The 20,425-nt window shown below is 44.3% G+C and overlaps 1 protein-coding gene and 1 non-coding gene across 2 annotated transcripts in view; both read right to left on the bottom strand.

Annotated features, from left to right (window-relative positions):
• Nucleotides 1-8,706, bottom strand: part of LOC144093807 (neural cell adhesion molecule 2-like) — a 235,776-nt gene extending 227,070 nt beyond the window's left edge. The window contains exon 1 of the mRNA XM_077627512.1: nucleotides 8,263-8,706. Coding sequence (XP_077483638.1) covers nucleotides 8,263-8,407 — 145 coding nt within the window. The 5' untranslated portion in view covers nucleotides 8,408-8,706. The remainder of the gene's footprint in view (nucleotides 1-8,262) is intronic.
• Nucleotides 8,707-11,286: 2,580 nt separating this feature from the next.
• TRNAG-GCC (transfer RNA glycine (anticodon GCC)) lies at nucleotides 11,287-11,358 on the bottom strand. Its single transcript has one exon. It is a non-coding gene; the product is annotated as a tRNA-Gly (tRNA).
• Between the last annotated feature and the right edge of the window lie 9,067 nt (nucleotides 11,359-20,425).

The raw sequence follows: 20,425 nt of genomic DNA, 5'->3' as shown, positions 1-20,425 counted from the left end.
GCGGACCCTGTGCGAAGTGCTCCGCTGTGCGGAAGGCTGCGGGGGCAGCCGTGCGCGGTGCCCGAATGCGCCTTCGTTGCTACCCGGTAATCACGGACCCTTGCTCCATTTCACTTACACGCGACGCTCTCGCGAGCAGCCGCAGGGGCCGACGCTGTCGGCTTGGTTCGGTTTCGAGCCACGGTGCTAAAAGAAACTACGATCGCTCTCGCATTTGCGCCGCTGCGCTGGTTCGAGGTGGCCGGTGTCGACAGAGCATTCTGCGGGGCTTCACCGCAAGCTCTTCCTCCTTTCAGCAGGACGCCCTGAAAAGTATTAAAAAATTCTTGTTCGCCATTCCGACGGCTTCACATTCAGGAAAGGGTCAGTCAGGGGTTAAGATTGGGCTCTGCACGGAACGCGCGTCCTTGTGCAGTCGTTGGTGGGTTTTCAGTGACAGCTGCGCCAGTGAGATAGCACAAGCTTCTTCCCTTGATTATTTTTTAGCAAAATCTGCTCCCTTAAGTTTTGAAAAGCCTTGAAAATAAGAGTTACTGCTTTTTTCTCGATCGAGAAATGTTATTCCAATGATATGGGTGTTTTCGAACGAATGTCAAGCTGCGATGTTACCAAAATTTTTGAGAGAGAGAGAGAGAGAGAGAGAGAGAGAGAGAGAGAGAGAGAGAGAGAGAGAGAGAGAGAGAGAGAGAGAGAGAGAGAGAGAGAGAGAGAGAGAGAGAGAGAGAGAGAGAGAGAAGTGGTAGAGGAATGGCAGGGAGGTTAACCAGAAGAATGTTCCGGTTGGCTACCCTCCGCTGGGGTAGAGAGATTAGGGGCGTAAAAGGATAAGAGAATGCAGATCAACGCTCTCCGTAGCAAGCACGACAGGTATTAACATACGCGCTGAAAGTCACAGGCCGTCGCAGCTGTAGTGTGCACACCTTGAGAACTGCCGAGCGCTGCGACCTGACTACAACACACCGACAGTCCTCCATCACAAACACAAGGCAGCCAGGCAGTGTTGACGTTCCACTGAGAAGAAAGGCTGCTTACCGTTGCGGTTGATAATGTGGATGACAATGTAAAACATACTGGCGTAATCTCGGAACCATGAGGCCGGAGGAGCACTGTGCCAGCTACTGCAGAGTTGCAAAGACTGGATTCAACATATCCAGCACCTGCAGTGCATTCTGTGCAGCTCGAGTGTGCACTGTGGGGAGCAGCACACACATGGTGTTCAGGAATGTCTTCAGCATTGCAATTACTTGCTCGTCTTCGACTTAAAACTAAACACATTGACCGATTTTTCTGTATGGTTGGGTTTGATGACTTATAACAAACTATGACACATCTCAAGCCAATAACCTTAATTTATAACCCAACGTTTCAGTGCGAGATCGGCTCCTTCTTCAGGGGTTACCGGGGCAATAGCTAGTGTCTTGAAGTATGCACGAAGGGAAGCAGAAGGCCGAAATAAGGAAAGCGAGGACGCGAAAGGCGCGGGGGAAGGGGCGGAGGGGTTAAGACTGTGAGTCACGTTGTTCGACCGTGCGAAGGCGTTCAATGGCGACTTTTTCTCTTTAAGCTCCCGAGCGAAGTCCCAGTGCATATACTGCGGTCTTTTTTTTTTTGAGTATAGGAAATGACGCAGTAAGTTCCTCACATATATCGATGGACACCCGAACCACGCCGTAAAAGAAGGGATAAAGGAGGGAATGAAAGAAGAAAAGAAAAAAGAGGTACCATAGTGGAGGTCTCTGGCGGATTTCCTTTCGTGCGATTGATGTTGTTCCGGGTAGTTTTAATGTGCCAGGATTGCTTGATTGCTTGATTAGCAATAGGCTCAGGACTTCGGGTGGCAATACCTGCAATCTCGCATATGGTGCCGCCATCCACTGAGCGCTTGTCGAACGCCGAGACGCAAAGTCTCAGCAAGGCCCGAAAGAGGGCATAAATTCTTACCTCGCGATAGAGTTACCGTATATGCTCCCTAGCAACACAATGTTAGCGCTACTATCCACCTCCTTGCTCTCCCAAGCATCCAAGTTATGAGGAAAAGCGGCCACAGTTTCATCCCGCAGCCATTGGGGTTGCAGCGGTTAGAGCGATCAAGGTGTAAACTTAGCGCAGTCAGAAATTAAATTGTTTTCAGCAAACTCTGCATACATGCTCCATGAAGCGTTCACTGCTAAAGCGTCCACGTAGGTAGGTCGACAAGTTAGCATGCCTCGCAAGAGAGCTTAGAAGAAGGAAATGAAGAAGAGGAATTATATAGAAGTAGAAGAAGACATTGTTGGTAGAATAAATAGGTTTACTGAAGTAAACAACAAAACTAGACAGGCTTCGATGGGTTTTTAGCGGGAAAGAATTTCTGCAGGAGTTGCGCTTGGCGTAACGCTTGTATGTCAGCAGATATTTAAAGTACGAAATAAATCTAACGGCTGCATTTTAAATTCTCTTGTTCGTCTGGCGTCCATCCTTCGCCCAATTTGAAAACTCACAAAAATAAAGTGTACAAAATAAAATTAGGTTTTTGTGGTATTTGAACCTACACCTCTGGGGTGTTATACAGCAACGCTCTATCCAAAGACCGCAGTGTTGAAATTGATGTTTCTATGGAATGTTTCTCTCTGTCTAATAAGAAATTTGTGGCACGGATGTCTTAAAAATAGTCACTTGACGTAATTTAATAAGAAAAAACTTGGTTTATATAAGAGATAAAAGGAAAGATAACGAAGGAAGCAGGTAAATAGAAAAAAAATGAATTACGCGAGAGAAGAAGATGAAGCAGCGGGTATCAAATTGCACGCGATGACATGGAGCGCATGGGATTAAAAGCCCTGAAAGGAGGTGCTCGTGCCGCCGTGTACATGGTGTTCTCATCCGGGGCTTTTACAACACGGCTCGGTAGAAACTCAGCCGTCTTTCAACCACTCCCGTTGCCTTCTGCAGAACCTACAGCAACAGACCTCAGGCCCACTGTGACAGCGACCTTCAACCCTAGCAGTTTTTTTTGCAAGCAGCGTTTAGCCCCCAAAGTCCGCTCCTACGACACACTGCGACGTTCTGCCGGTGGGCAGTAAGCCCACTGCGCCGGGAGAAAAGTGGCACTCGAAGTCGTTTTGTTAGCCCTCTTTTGGAGGTGATATACCAGGAATTTAAGATTGTTTGTTTCATTTCACAGCTAGGTAATTTTGGAATGCGCAGTCTTGCTTTCTTTGATATGCGTTCCTGTTAACACGCGTTTGTGGCCTCCCTCATGAGCGGACTCGCCGGTACTCGCATGTGGTTTGTAGTGTGCGAATTCTCTTCGTCTTGATGATTTTTTGCGTGTTTGGTTATCTCTTTATGTGTAATACATGCATGTGCTTGTACCAACACCAGAAACCTTGTTCCTTTATTTCCCTGACCGGCTTCTCCTTGAACACGAGACACAACTGAAAGCAACAGGGAATGACCTTAAGCAGACATGACGTATGCCCTCCGTCACCGTTTTTCCTTCATGATTGCTGACTACCGACGCAATAAAACACGCAATAAAACAAGCGCATAAAATTTGTTTATTTGCTATCTTGGTCAGAACACTCGCTATTTCCGCCTGAAAGAGTGCGTCGCAGCGCGCATGCATTTGTAGCATGTTAACCAAGAAACAGTACGGATTAGATCGCAGTTCGTTTTCCAGCTCTGCAAGTCCTCTCTGGTTGTCTATTCTGGCGCCCTTAAATAAGTATATTGAAACCTAAAAAGTTTTAGGGCATCAGAGAGAAAAATGTCAAAGAATTCAATTGCACGGAAGCCTGACTAGAAGGTGGCGCACGAAAGGGAAAATGACATTGGAAGGTACAAGCTCAATGACTGAGAAAAAGGAAATGATGCAGGTCTCGACCACTCCTCTAAGGGGGTAAACAGCCACTCACTAGTGGAACGGTGTTAGGTGGGCAGCAGTCTAAAAACAAACAAAAGAAGAAAAATTAACAGAGTAGCTCAGTGAGACGGTCCTTTCAATGGGTCCTATGACACAGCAATGCTTCCCACCATCAGACGTCGAAAGCCAATATTTTATCATCCTGCATACTATGTCAAAAAAGCACTATCGAAAGCTTGTTTCAACATCATTTTGAACTGGATGCAGCAGCGGATTACCACAGCTAATAGCTCACACATTTCAGATAGGCTTAGTTATATGCATATGCAAAGAAAAAATCTTCGAAATACATTTTTGTAACATCTGATAAAAGTGCTGATAACCAAGGGCATCATTTGTGAAACCTCACAGCGGCAAATGTGTCTTCCAGCGATTTCGTCATTAATTAAAATCTGCCTTAGCTCTCAAATAAAGCTTTATGGTTTCTTTAAAATCCTGCAATGCTTTGCGTAGGGACTGCGTAGGGACATACACAAGTATTATCCGCTGCATGCAGAGTGCCTGTGCGTAGAACACGGCTTCTTGAAGGATTTAGCGGAAATGCATTCATAATCTAATCGTCATCATTAAAAATATTCTCGCCAAAAAGAAGCATGTAATCGGTCACAAAATTTCTTGAATTGACAAGAGAGAAGTAACCTCACCAAGCAGGGTCATTCCGATTTACAGGAGCGAAGCGAGGTCAATATAGCGGATAATTCCCCATAAATGGACGAAAGTGAGGTCACCAGAGAGCAAGTGACGTGATCTCCGGTAGATGCATAAAAAGCTTCAAATGCTTTCGCATCGCCAACACATATGTTATTGGACCTATTGCAGACACAAAGGCGGTAAAAAGGGTAGGGATAATCCACCACCAGATCCTGCAAAGAAACTAAACTTTCTTCTGGTTTGTTTCTTACTAACCTATTCGATCGCAACCCTTTGCTTTCTTTCGAGCATTTCTTTCTTGTTCAGATTGTACAATAGTACATTACCAACGTCTGCATACTGCATGATAGCCCCTGTTGGTCATGTTTCACTAAACCCATCATAACTGCTAACAGTACATTACTGCTCATTAGCAAGTGTACTTGAAGTGATCAACAGGCATCATTTTTGCGAAAGCGCCACCTCATTCGTTGCCAACAAGTTTTCGGCAGCACTGCATTACTTCCGGCCGCTCCCCTCCAAAATACCCAAAAATGGCGCGATCAAGGAGAATGCTAAGTGAGTTAGCCAAAATAGCTCGATAGGCTGGCGCGCCGCTTCTAACACGGTTTGTGTGTGTGATAATATTGAGCGGCTGCCTTCTGCATGTGGAAAGCGCGCAGATGTGCCTTGTAATTTGCTAATGAACGCCAAGACGAACCCAGCCTTTTGGGGCGTTAAGATTTGCCTCAGAGGTCACAGCGATTCAATTAGTGGATTAAGACCAACGCTCCTTGTGATGTCACGGGCTCGCACTTTTGTGTTTGCTCCTCAGAATAGTGCCTACAGTTTAAAGCCTTCCTGATTATATGATGCGCCATGAAAGGTTGAAGCTGAAGGTTTGCTCATGAGCGTTTAACTCTCATGTGGTGGTTTCCCCTTCACGTCTACATGGGACTAATGACATCAACTCTTAAACATGAGCTAAATTATCTTCTTTTATAACAAAAATGATCCCTATATCTACGGGGATATTATTATGGTAACCTTACTTGAGCACATCAATCCTTAAACTCCAAGTTACCTGTAGAAAAGCGTAAAAGGCATGAGTTACGTGATAATGGCTCGTGGGCTAGGGGATATTATCGGCTAGTAGCACTATGCACTCTCTGAACAAATTCAAGAAAAATGACTGTTTACGTTCTTAATAAGAGATTGGAGCAATTTTTCGCTATTGTTGCTTACGACTTCGCTCTATGGGCTTTATAAAAGCTTTCTTCGGCGTCAATCGATAATTTGTTGACCCATCGGCATTTTTTCACCTTATAATTTTACATGTACAATGCTCTAACGTAGTAAGAATAGGCACAAGTGAACCGAGTAAAAAGAACTCCAGAAAACACTTTATTTCCGATATAAGAACGCAAAAGAATTAAACAACCGAAGGGGCGACTTTGGGATTCACTCCTTGCACTGCGGCACAAATCCCACACTACCGCACACAACATGAGCATCCCGAAAAACCGCAGAAGCCCCAATGGAGAACGCATCTACACCGAAGCAGTGGGAAACTGCGCTGTCTAGCTGGGCGGCTGAAGATGGGCAAGAGTTGACTGACAGGCAAGGCAAGGTGGCGAAGATTACTGTGGTCTTGGACTTGGAGCCCCACCCACAATCAGCGGAGAAGAGATAGAAATTTAGAGCTCAATAAGGTTTTTCAATCAATCACGCAGTAAGCCACAGTATAGGAAAAATTGGCAACAAAAAGTAATACGTCCACGCATCAGCGCCTTCGTTCCAAGAGTTGAAAAGCTTTGCGCTGTGGTATCATGCTGAACAGTTCTGGACAACAGCATTTTTGTGGAAACCATGTATGGACACAATTTTTCATATAATGTAAGATTTCATTATATCAATCAATATATCCTCAGATCACTCGTTGGCAGTCTTGTATCTTTTTTTTTCCAGTAACGTTTTTGTGGTTGTCAAAAGCGTTCCCCATTGGTTTTCTATGGCAGTCTTAACTGTTCGATGCGAGCGATGGAAACACTTGAAAAAATTATTGCATATCACAAGAATGCACCATTCCCTTCAATATTTGTATAACAGTAGCTTACAATTTACCAGTTTTCGAAAGTTTTGTCCGATAATGTTGGACATGTGGTGTGTGGACTACTAAGCCTTCATATATAGCGCACAAATGCACAGTGGGATTTCCTGAGACACGCATGCAAGAACACTGCTTATTAGCTTAGCACGCAGGATGTCAAGAGACAATTATCTTACGTATATGTCTTAAAAGAACTTTTTGCCTGTTACCACGAACTAATAACAATTTTAGGTTATACAGCTAACCTAACCTAGTATTAGGACTAAAAAATAAAGGGGCTTTTGGAGTGCGCGTAACCTTTTATTTGACCCCAAAACTCGACATCATCTAAGCGTCAAAAGGTTTTTGAAAGGTTTCCTTTAGAGCATGTCGGGAAACCATTACGAGAAAGTGAGACAGAGAGAAGGAACCGGTGTCAATCCGCTCGTAGGTTTCACCCTAACTATACATTTTAGTTCCACAGCAAATCTAGGGACGAGAACTATGTACTCATAAAAGGTGATAAGCCTCAGGCACGTTTCTGAGCAGACGCCCGGGAGGGTAAACCTCTCCCCCTGCCCCACCTGCCGCTTCCCCGCCCCCCTCCTCCCCCCCCCACCCCCCCAAAAAAAATCAAGTTCACCTGCTGCCTCAATCTAGTTCTCCTATTGTACATGCAAAGCCCAGCAGAGTCCCCTCGCATATTAAGTGCATTGGGCACTTCCCACAAAAAATTCTGGCTACGTGCCCGTGGTGCCTATTTGGTGGTTATTTTCTACTTCCGTCTTCGTCCATGCAGTATTTATTCCTGACAATAGCCAAACGAAAGGCGTGTTGGTAACACATTGTGAAAACGGAGTTTAAGGCACAAAAGCAAATGATGATTCAAAAAAGTATGGTACACACACCTGCATTGACTACCAACTTAATTCTTCTTCACAGTTCGAGCAATTATACAGTCGACGCATCGACTTTTTTTCAGCGACTATAAGTCCTATAAGCATCGACTATAAGTCCTTGTGCTCGGAAAGTGTTATTCACTTAGTCACCAGCGCCCATGTCTGTGCCGAATACCTTTTGTGCCACTCCTTGTCCTTGCGCCTTCCGCTGTGTTTTAACAAATCACTATAGTGCAACGTGTAAATTAAGCGAGGACAATGCGAACAATAGAGTACGCTTTGAGTTTAAAACCACTGCGAAGCAGGACGCTTGATCCGTAGACACTCTCAGGTGCAAACACACTGAGTCAATCCTAATACTTCATTGGGCGATTCAGGTGCCGCGAGATGGCATGAAGGATTTATTGCCTTGAAGCGGCAAGAACGCAAACTACCTTCATTTTGTTCTTCCAAGTGAGTGCATACTAGAAGCCTTTGACGACGTTAACATCCGCTGCAAACATAACCTGTTAGCAAGAGGTTAAAAACGCTCGGAATTGCATGTAAAACAGTCGCCCATTTCCATCGGCAAGAGCGATGCGAATAGTTTCGCTGAATAGCGCAGCACCTGACAAGTTTAACTCGTCAACCACTTGTTCGTTTCCTGCTCGATCGGGAGCTAATGGAGGCAAGTTCACTTTCGCCAATCAGATGCACCGAAGCGAGTAAAAGGGAGAGATGGTGGCACAGAGTGTACGCACCGTACGGCTGCTCCTTGTTGGCCGGCCCCTGTATCCGAGTTTGCACCAGCACAGCACCTAGCAGAACGCGCACAGCGCAGAACACCAGGGTTGAGCCCAGAGTTGAGGCATCCCTGCACGAAGCGGTACGAGCGGTCCGCACCATGGTGTCCGCACGCGGATCAGCCACCGCCAACGGGGCCCAGGTCACGGCGCGCTGTCCCAGCTGGGAATACCGCCGGCGCGCTGGGAACGACGTGCGAAGCGCCGCGTGCGCCGCAGCCTCGACGGATGCACCACCGCGTGGGACCGGGAGCGTGTCGCGAGTGGAACGTGCCTCTTCCACTGCCGCCGCCGCTGCAGCGCCGACGAGCAGAGGTCCGCGCGCCGTCTGCCGTGTGCCGGGATCGATGCGAGCCACGGCCGGAGTGAGGGCCCTGGCAGCAGGCTGGGCCGGCGGCAGCGGCGAGGGACCATCTTCCTTCACTTGCGCCCCCGCGAGGCGCCCGCTGGAAGAAAGCAAAGGGAAGGGGGGAGAGGGGTTTGAGCCGGTCGCCCCCCCCCCCCCCCCCCCCCCATGAAGCGCGAAGGTTCTTCTTCTCTCCCCCCTGCTTGCTTTTCCGGTCCGCTTGACGAGATCAGATTGCGGGGGTTCGATCCATGCCCGTCTCGACAGCCGCGCTTTCTCAAGGTGCTCAAGAGTTGGCCCCCGCCAACAAGACCTGCCCGTACTCCCCCACTCCCTTACCGCTCTCGCCGCCGATGAGGGGGACACACAAGTGTTTTGCCGCGCTCTCGCTACTCACTATTTTTCAATTTTAGCCTTTCTATCCTTTTTCTTCTTCCTCCGCTTCTTTTCTTTCTTAAGTTCACTCATTTTCCCTTTTGTGAATGTATGGGTATAAAATAAAAATTAATGGTTCAGAGCACAGGAGGAGGGGTCCTGAGTGCAGTCAATCGAGCTCAGATACGGGATCGCAAAGAGGTCAAGTGAGGCATACGAATTTTGTGCTGGGATGCACTCGCTTATGGCGAGTTACTTCAGGACCCTCTTAGAACTGGGATTTGCATCGCGACGTTCGTTGGTAGTTAAATACGGTGTGTCCATCTTATGGCCATCCATGGGCGTGTCACGATCGTGCTAAGCATTACTTCACCTAATGGTTTGAGATTTGTCTACAGTGTTAAATGGTGAATTTCTTTATATGCATTCGCCTGTTAACCATTTTTGAAGGTCTTCAGTTCTGTGATTTATTCCTTAAAGGAAACCTTCACTTTTAACAAAAATTGTGTGGGACACCTCGTTGCGCAAGATATTTCTGTACACCCTGGGTGCTATACTCTAACGCAACAGGCGAAGACGCAAAAGAACGAATAGGCCTTGTTATCGACAGTAAGATTTCAACTCATTCTTGCGGAAGTTTGGCGCTCTCCAGCTGGACTCAATACTAATTGAGCTATCCTTAACAGGCGATCATCTAGAAAGTGGGACAATTGTTTGTGGCACTCCAGCAAACAAAATACATGTGGATGAAGTGACGGCTTCTGTTAATGTGCGGGTCTAATGCGCTAATGAGGAAATCATCCAGGCGTGGAAGCCTCCGTCCTGTGCTCATCAAGATAATGCCGTAATTAGCAGAGCTTAGCTTCTTGTACATCTCATGCAATGCACACATGCGTTGCTTGAACGCACAGATTGTGAATCTACATCGCAACTTCTTACAACCAGATGCTTTCGTTAGATATTGCGCATGAGGAAGGGAAAAGAAATGTCTTATATCTAATAATAATAATGATATTAATTTTTTTTTAATTTTCGAATACAGAAAACGAGGAAGTACAGGTTAAAAGTGTTAATAAACACTTGTCGAGGGTCTGGTGTCCTAGACGAAAACGTAAGTTCCACGGCTAGGATTCTAAGTCTACGCGGTAATAGGTGTGGTGCTCCATACCAATGTTAAAGGAGAATTTATGTGCACAAGAACATTGCAAGTAGAAGCAAACGCTCCTTTTTGCCGTTCATTCATATATCATGCGCATGGCAAAGAGAATGAAGTTACGGGGTGGACGCCATCTCGCAGTGAGAGAGAGCAGTCCACAGGTCAACTTTTTCAGAGGAAATGTGCCGCAGCCCTGTTGCCTTCAACGCAATCTCCCCCTTTTTGCTCATATCTAGGCCACCGATAAAGCTCTATCACTGGATTGAATTGAATCGGATGTTAGGGAAAGGAAATGGCGCAGTATCTTTCTCACATATCGGCGGACACCTGAACCGCGCCGCTCTATAGTTGAAATGTTCGTGTTTTCGGACAAGGATTCCTCCAACTATAAGCACTGCCTTCGGCTGACCTTCGGCCGACCTTAAAAAGTGTCTTCACAGGTGACCCAATTTCAGACCGGCTTTTAGGCACAGCGCTACACCAAGGCACCAGGATCTCAAATTCTTTTTCCTTTAAAGCTGTTTATTGCATCTATTCATTTCCACTTATTCTTGTTTCACAGAGGGTGCAGTGTCCTTTCGCCTCGCTTGCCTTGCCATGATTTACGTATTTCTTGAAATCTGCCACCGCTCCTCTAAGCATTACAGGGGAAGGCTGAGGGGGTTTGCTAAGGAAATAATAGAACACAATCGATTGCAACACAATAGCATGCATAATACACGAGGAATGCAGTCAAAAAAGAAAAAGAGCAGAGATAAATTTTTCACTTCAAGTAGCACATTTTCACAAGTACATAAAATTATATGCACATTAAATCCAACGAGGGAAGAAAAACTAAACAAGCAAGATCTCAGACGGATGCAAAGAGAACGAAATAAAAAAGGAGGAAGTAGTCAAAAACACGAAAGCAAAAGGAAAGCACGAACAAAAACATAAATTCAGATATTGGTTGGTTTAGCGTGGTTTAACGTCCCAAAGCGACTCAGGCTGTGAGAGACGCCGTAGTGAAGGGCTCCGGAAATTTCGATCACCTGGGGTTCTTTAACGTGCACTGACATCGCACAGTACACGGGCCTCTTGAATTTCGCCTCCATCGACATTCGACCGCCGCGGCCGGGATCGAACCCGGGTCTTTCGGGCCGGCAGCCGAACGCCGTAACCACTCAGCCACCGCGGCGGCTTATAAATTCAGATATAATAACAAACAATACCAGCAACTGTTAGCGTAACTGAGTGGGAAGACAAAAACTTATTCAGTAGCAAGCATTAAGCATATATTTACACAACTTCAGAAAAATGCCTGAGCGAGTACAGGCGAAATATACCCTAAAATTTAACTCGTTTTAGAACATGAACACTTTTACTTACCGCTAACTGTACCGTTGTCTACATTCACATCTTTAGTTCCCGACAAATATATTGAAAGATGAGTTGCCTGCATTTTTGCATAATGTGAAAAGCCCGGTCATTGAAACACACAATGCAAAGGACCAAGAGAGACACGTCCGTATGCGGCTAAAACCTTTTGCGAGCAAACACAAGCTATTTAGGTCCCACCAAAACATGGTTCTGATGTGCATCATAGAAACGGTACAAGTTAAAAGGAGATAACCTTTTGCGCTAAACTAATTGCAACACATCAGCCAAAAACAAGCTTTCAGTCAACGTGAAAATCTTGCAGCATAGGGGGACAAATGGGTGGATGACTTGTCTTTTTTAGTTTTTTCTATTTTTGATGTTTGCCGCATCTCAAAATACAGTTAAAGGCAGCAATCAGCAAACTAGACTTGAAAGGAATCTTAATGCAGTGTACTTTTGTTGGTTGTGGTTTCTGCTAGTCTCTGTAATATTGTTATTTATTGCAGGCATGTCGCCAATACCATTACGTGGCAGATTTCTTTTTTAATGGCTCCCTTTACTCTGAAGAGGTGCGGACGAAGTTAAGGAGAATATATCTGTTCACTTGCGGACCGTTTATTACCGGGGGTGGCGCAGCGCAGCTTATTTGTCACTACCGAGAACCAGTTAACGATACTGTCGAGAGGCCTGCTTTGTTGTTCCCAGGATGTCCTTGATGGCGGCTGGTTTGCGTTATAGTCGGGGAAATGGACGAAGTTAGTTTCAGAGGAGTTATCTTTCTCCCAAGATCCTAACAAATAGTACCAGCATATATAAATTTACCCTACGGGAAAAGGAAACGTCAGAATGTCGCTGGATAGTTAACATTATTGACAGTTTCCGTGCGATAAAGTGCGCAACCTTTCCTGCCTTTTGCAGCGATGAAAGTCTGACCGTGATTGATTACCAGAGAACAAAACAAGTTTAGGCTTTTGGTTATAGGCCGTGTCATAAACATCTATTCTATTTTAGAGTACCATGCTATGCACTGCTGGCGAAGCTAGGCACGCTACGGACATCGTTTATGAAACGATACGTGATCCGCAAGTGGTAGAAATTCAGCTAGCGCCTACAAGATTAATGAAGAACTGGCACTGAAAAGCTGAGGCTAGAAAATTGCTATGATTTTCTACTTACGTGAAACTCTCTGAAACTACGCTATAAAGGTCCTTACCATTTGATAAATGGGAGAGCATAACTGTTTTTGATTACTAACGCTACGAAAAGACGTCTACCACTCCCTTGCATTTTAGTACGGAAAAGAAAGTTTTATTTACGTAGAAAGGCTAAATGTCAGGCCTCAGTTGGGATTCTCCGGCTACAATGGGTGGCTATTGGAACAGAACGCTGGTGCGAACATACACAGAGACATTACAGTGCATTCCAAGGAGGTGGCTAGGTGAGACCCGCGATGCGTTAAAGAGTCCAAACTTCCTGGAGACTTTCACAAACTTCTGGCAAGGTTTTATTAGGCCCTGCGACAATGGCTTCCTCTCTAAACGTGTCATGCAGCCTGTCATCGCCGATCTTTTTTTCTGTGTAATGCTTAGGATAGAACCCGATTTCGTGGATTGCAGGCCTAGAGATGGGACCGTATTCGCAGCAAGGAGTATCCATACGTTTACGCTAGCTCAAATCCTTGCTTTGTCGCACAAATTATGAACCATGATAGCGAGATGAATTTCTTCGGCAATGCATACGCGTGAATCGCACTGAAGAACTGAGTAAGCTTTACAGCGAGGAATTTCCAGAGTTTAATAAACCGACCCTCTGTGCCACACTCACGATGCCCTGCTCAAGCCTGTAATGTTCGGCAGCAATATGAAAGTCCTGTCTTTTTCAGCACATCTTAAACAAATTATTTGGTGTTATGTTATTTTTTTCTCTTTCCGCATTGAAAAATATGAGTCGTAGAATACAGAAGCGGTTGTGCCAGCATTACGTAAAGTTTCGGGAAACACCCAATGAAACAGGCAGTACTGGGACTTTCTGTTCAGGGTCATTACTACAAAGAAGATCTGTACCATAGAAGGCTTACACCGCAGCAAGACACCTAGACTCCTCCCCTCCGCCCAATCGAAGGAATGCCACTGCTAGAGGAACTGTTCTCCCCCGACCCCCGGCCTCCTCTCCCCGGCCTCAGTCCACTCCCTCACCAAATGGCCATGACCATATTCCCTTGGGTCGGCAGCTAAGTAAGGCAGTGATTGGTTCTCATTGGTCAGAAGAGAGTGCCTTAACGCCGAAGGCTTGACGCCGCTGAGTTTAATGCATACGTGTATCCTAGCACTCCACCTGTTACTGTTATATCTGAGCTCACAAAAAGTGTCTACATTTCATCCCGAGCCGCCTGTGGCTTACAACCCTGGGTGCGGATCATCAGGGCTGGTAACTTCTTTGGACTTTGATGGCGATTAGTTAGAAAAATCATTATTAAAGAAGAGTCACGATAAAAGAGCGGCGTGCTAGTTTCAAATCTGTTTTTCATAAAGGTTTTCAGAAAAAAAACATAGCATAAAACAAGAGCTCTTCTGCAAAAAAGCCGTTGCACAGTACGGCACGAGTTGCGTCCGTAATTCAAATGATCATATGCAATGTCTGCTTCCCAGTTTGGCCTCCTCCCTGTCATACGTCAGCAGTCTTTGTTCTTTTTTAGTGAAAACAAAATCCGCTTTAATAAAGTTTGCAGGGGTTCCTCCCTGTTGCCGAATTCCGGGAATAGTTTAGATATTGACCTCGCGTGTCCAAACTGGAAGGCACCACGTCAGGCGTTGTCAGCTACTATCAAGGGTTTGTATTGACCTAAAGCTTATGCTGTGTCATTTTAAGTGAAAAAAAAATACCACCTTGTGATCGCATACTTTCGCGTGGTAGAGAGAGCAAAACTTTCTGCTCTCATCTTCAGTGCTTTAAATTCAAATGAGAATTATCGACCTGCAGCGCTAATGAATCCAAACGTATCGGGCACATTTGGAGGCATGCTCAGCTGTAGCCGGGAAGGAAAACGTGAGAACGCAAAAAAAAACCTCGCCGTGAAAGACATAAAGAGAGTCTGAAAATGGCAGTCTGCATCATTAGCATAGTAAGTTAGAGCGGGCGGAGAGGCGCGAACGTAGGGTGACTTGAATGTGAAAGCCAGGCGCCGATGAATATTTATAGAGGTCTCGACACGAGAGGGTAAACTTTCACAGCTTGACTTTGTATGAAATACGAAAAAGCAAAGTCGATCTCCTAACCGAGCGCTAAAGCTAAGCTACAATGGACAGACATTTGGTAATGGAACGACGAAAGTAGTGAAAAGGCAGAAAACGCAGTGCACACTGCATTGGACACCTCTTTTGCAAGCGTGGCTCTCCTGGCATGTGAAGCTGGTGACTTACGTAATATGATGCTAAATATGCAATTCAGCAAGCGTGGCGTTTAAAAATTCTGGAGCGTTACGGTTTAGCGTTAGATAAAAGAATAAAGGAGCGATTTGAGAGTAAAACATAGAAAACTTATTTAACGCAGGTTTCATATAAGAAGTGAATCACGATCGCTGACCAAATCTTTATATAACGAACCCGCGATTAAAATTTCATAAAATATTTAGTGTACAGCAAGTGAATGTTGCGTGTTTACACAGACCTGCACACCTCAAGCATTTTTCGTTTTAACTTTTTCTTCGAATATTAACAGTAATTAAAGAGTTATTTTATGTTATTTACTATACAGTACATATAACATTTGACACTTTAACGGCCGTGAGACGATTACGCAGACAGCACAGAAATACATATCGAACCTCCCTTACAGGCAGCTGTTTGAAACAGGTTACGTACCCTAAGGACAAAACGGGCTCTACTACGCTTTGTGGATTCAGAATAGTGTTTTATTCTTTTTCTTTGTGTCATATACCAATGAACTAGAGAGGATGAGTAAAATAACTGTAAATCATTTTTTTTGAAAATATACGATGAGCAAGACAGACAACACAGGAGGAAGAAAGGCGAAACAAGCGCATCGTCTTTTTTCCAAAACCATGCATCAACTAGCCCCCGGACTGCATTAACAGTAAATAAGATACATCGTTCAGAAAAGAGATTACCACATGACTTAACGCTAAAATCTTGTCGGCTACGATAGCGCTTCGTACAGGGTACCCTGCAAAAAATACGGGTCAGTAGAAGCTTCTTAAGTACATATCCAGTGGCCTCAAAATAGCCTAGTCAGTGCGACATGAACCAAAATAAACATGCCAATGACTAAATGTTATTGAGAACCTTGTCACCGCTATTTAGTAAGATCAAGTCGACACTCCTAGAAAGAAGTCCCTGCCATTCGTATACGTGTCATATGGCACAGCATTTATTTTCTTTGGATCGCCAAGAATACCTTTCATTTACGCTTAAAACCTCAAGCTTAGTGATCACAAGACCTGTTCATAGAATGGAACTATTCGTTTGCAGCTTTGTTGGCAAAGTAACAATGTATACATACGAACACATGCAACAGGAAAATGCGCGCTGTTTACAGGAGCAAAAAATTCTTAACTAAGTTCAGCTTTAGAATGCCTCCTGGAAATTTTGTCATCTCCTTCACCAAGAAGATTCCAAATGTTATGTGTACTCAGCCGTTATCTCTTCCCCCTTAAGTTTTAATATTGGATGCAGTTACATGCGCTATATAGACGAGAAGGGATCATACTTCGTCACTTTATTGAGACCTTCTTTCGTAATAATGAAAGGGGTACTCAGCGACGGAGAAGCCCACTGCGCTGCCTCGGCGGCGTGCAGAAAAGTAACACTCCTCCATGCGAATTTCAAACTTTAGACGCGAATGTTCTCAACGAACGTGGCCATCATCGTCAGTAGTGAGTCCGCCTCTCTTAGCCCATATCAGCTCTTTGCGCTTTAAAACTGAGCGGAACATCACATCGCGCTTGCATATTCCGCCTCAAGCACTCTCAAGTACATCGAAGGCTCCACGCAGGCTGGCGTCGGGATGCAATCGTCGGTGCTTACTCTGCAAACAATATTGTGTTTGCACCACGACTGACGAATGGCTCGAGGTCTGACGCTTCTACCGAGTCCTTCGCGAATATGAAGCTTTTGTCTGAAGTTCGGGACCGGGCCAACGTTTTTGCCCCCGTACGCTCCCCTCTTCTAGTTTTTTCTAGTAAGCAGGAGCTTGAGAACCATTATGAACGCTTTTATGGCGAAGCGACGCGAGCGTACTGGTGCACTTCTAACGAGAGTCGTATTACTAGAGCTCGCTAGAAGGCTGTTCATGTTGTTTTTCTTGTTAGTGGCTATTTATTAATAAGGTAACAATGGAAGGAAAAGATGTTGCTAGCCGCGACATCTGCCATCGAAACCTGAAGCACCTGAGCTGCGACTAGCAGGAATAAAAGGAGAGGGAAAAGAAGAGGGGGAGCGATAGTGAGAAATTATAGTGTTAGGGGGTAATGTACACTATGTACAAATGAAGAATAATAAATCCTTCCTGCATATCTGGCAGTGCCAGACAGATGGAACAAAATATACAGCAGCCTTTCTGCGACAACATGAAACTCATCGCTGAACACTTTTTTTTCGTTCCTCCCTGCAAGCACTGTCACATCCCAATTCTAAGGAGAGCATAGCTAAACCATGATTGAATATGTACTCGATACAATTTCTTAAGTAACCCGTTAATTTGTTTTAGACCAATTCTTTATGAACAGCATCGTCATACTGATGGCAAATCGTTTGAAATTCAGCTTCCGGAAGCACTGAAAACAACATGCTTTGTAGAAATATGCTTCACTTAATAGCTTTTCTAAAGATGACCGATTGAGAACACCTTGGTAATAATGTTATAGGACACTGAAGTTCTTGATGATGTTCCTCATGAAGATAGTGAATTTACCTATTCTACCTATTTAAGTTATTTACTTTGTTCCTGTCCCTTGGTGTAATGTCTCAATAGTGGCCTTTAAGGTAAGATAAATGATGATCACATATTTTGGTGGAAGCTTTTTCTGGTTTCACGCATATGCCATACTTTTTGCAGAATAATGTTCATATCCGATGCATTGAGAAGGAGGGAAACATTGTTTATATGCAGTTCCAAGGGATCGCAACCTTAGAGGCGAATAATGTGAAGAATTGTCCGAAAGCATCCGCAGATTGTTGTTGAAATGAAAAAAAAATGTATCGCTATGATACGAAATATGGAATTACTAGACTGAAATACATAATTTACAAGGAAATCCGATGATGTTCCTATGACCTGCTGTGTCAAATCTGGCGATTTCATATATTTTTTTCACATACTGCTACAGAATTTGTAACACGTAGGTGGCATCTGTTTGGGGCAATATTCACGCGGGAATTCTTCAACCTTCTCTAATCATCCTATGCTTAGAATGTAGTTCACACTTCTGAGTCATTAAAGTGAAGTAGTTCTCTCTCTCTCTTTCATCAAATCTTCTGCGCCACAACATAATTTCGAAGTAACTGCGATATTCAGAAGTACGAGCTATTCACTGACTACTTATTGCCTGCATATCACTAAAATAAAAATGTATTTTCAGAGGATCTCCCTATGACGGCCATGGTGCTCCACTGTCCGAGCTACCACGGCGGCTGTCCTTCTTCTTTGTAAGGCATCTGCGTGGCGTGCAGCCTAATCTTGAGAGCGTTCTCCAGCCCGCCACCAACCAGAGCGGCGAGAACAAGACGTCTGGGCATACTGGAAGAGACATTAGAATATTACGAGTTTTTTTTTTTTAATGAGCGAAATCCAGAAAGCGAAGCTAAATGAAATTATATCGTAACAGCAACGAAGCTAAACAACTTCCGTTTGAAAAGCTATCATAATTAAAGCAGCCCCGTAACGCCTAAACGACCTGCGTGTAAATCCTCTTTTAAAAGAAGAATGAGCCTGATCCTACTGATGGTACGGGTCAAATTGAGCCAGACACGTTCATGAGAGTCTTACTCGTAAGCGTAAGCCTCATAACTCGAACAGTTTTGCGCGTGGCTTCATTCAGTTAATCTCCAGCGCTATTTCACGATCGACTGCGTAGGAAATTAATAAGATCTGAACTCAGAGACGACGTTTACGAAGAGAACATTATCCCCGTCGTCCAGGAAGCTCAAATGCGCGTGTGCTACATACAACATTGAAGTTATTAGTTAGGCTCGTTGGTACTGGCTGCCTAAATGCAATGATACTAGCGAAGTGGCAGATGCGTTCAGGAATGAATATTACTGGCGTTTGTCCAGCCGTTTTGTGTACTGTAATCCTCTATTTGGTACCAATTGGGAAGTTAGTATGTCGCAGAAAATTAATATATATTTTTAATCCTGTACGTTCTAGCTAGCGTACCTTCCTGCTGCCGAAGTGAGAACAACAAAAAAGAAGGCTGTCACGACAGCGCTTGTGACAGAAGCCTGCTCTTCACATTTACTTAATTCTGTTGCTGAAACCATGCCATGAACATGGCGGCACACAATAAATGACCTAATTATTTATTGCTCAATTAAGAAATAAATCACTTTTAAGCATTACCTTATAAACAGAGCTGGAAATAATAAACATAACTAAAGTTCTTGAAAGAAAGCTTGGTCAGTTGCATAGTTTCATATAGAAAAGCGCGAAATCCGTAGTTTACATGCTGCTAGTGACCAAAATATTTGCCTTATTTTTCAGTACATGATGGTGTGGAGTTGCTCTCACACTCACGCGAAGCATATCATAAAAACTCAAATAGCGCCAAGGTTGATAAAAAAAAGTGAAAATTAGTGTTTGGGAGAAGGACATAACGCAGTATCTGTCTCACATCTCGGCGGACACCTGAATCACGTCGTAAGGGAAGGGGTAAAGGTGGTACTGAGAAAAGAAAGGTAGAAAGAGGCACCTTAGTGGAGGGTCGCTTCCGCGTTTTCTCATTTCTTGTCTAAGTGAATTTCGCTGGTTTCGAAACAAAACAATCCTCTATTTCCCATCTGTTTATTACGTCAGGCTTGTTTTGCGTTTATGTTTCTGTATTAAAACACATGTAAACAGTATTTCTCCTCTGTAGGGCACAAAAGGAGGCTGGGCCTTTTCACTCTTTTTGCCAGCTTTTATTTCGAACATTCTCTTCTAAACTGAGGAAAGGAATAAATAAGCAACAGAGAAACCATAAATAGCTTAGAAAATTATCCTAGCGTAAGCAAGAACTTATCAATTCTGTAATGTTCAGAGAATCCGTACTATAGTAAATGAGGAAAATTATCACATTAGAATGAAAAATGTTACAAAAAGCTCAATGCGTTATGAAGGGTGCGAAGCGCTGAGCGAACAAGATGCAGGAACGAGGTTTTTGAGTGATTTAGAACAAACCTGTTGACATATTTGCCCGTGCTTTGCAGCCTTTACTATGTGTCACCGATAGGCCGAAATTGGTGCCGTAGCACTCAATCCACATTCATGCGGCAGCTATTAACTTAACTACGCGATCCTACACAGAAAGGATTTTTTTTTCTGTTTCATACGAAGAATGTTCTGATATTCGTCGGCGTTTCTTTAGCTGAAGCCGCGCCGAGTCAATTTTCTTCGGAGTATACTAAAGTTTATCATTTGTGCATTTCTGTACAGTGTACGGGAAAGTGGAATACGAAAAAAATTTCGTTTCCTTGAATGAACAGCGCTTAAAGGAGCGTGGATGCTAAGCTGAAACGTGTTTATAGAGCATTTCTGAGTACTTCGCTCTATTTTCCAAGAAATAATCACAGAATTTATTATATCTCCAATTTTCGCCAAAGCCGCTCAAACGAGCTCACCTCAAGCAACTACAGTATCGGAAGTAGCGAGCGTAAGAGAAAGAAATGCTTCCT

Source organism: Amblyomma americanum, chromosome 6, assembly GCF_052857255.1.
Source record: "Amblyomma americanum isolate KBUSLIRL-KWMA chromosome 6, ASM5285725v1, whole genome shotgun sequence".
Lineage (NCBI taxonomy): Eukaryota > Metazoa > Arthropoda > Arachnida > Ixodida > Ixodidae > Amblyomma > Amblyomma americanum.
The sequence above is the reverse complement of the archived record's forward strand: the minus strand, read 5'-3'. Positions and strand labels throughout refer to the sequence as shown.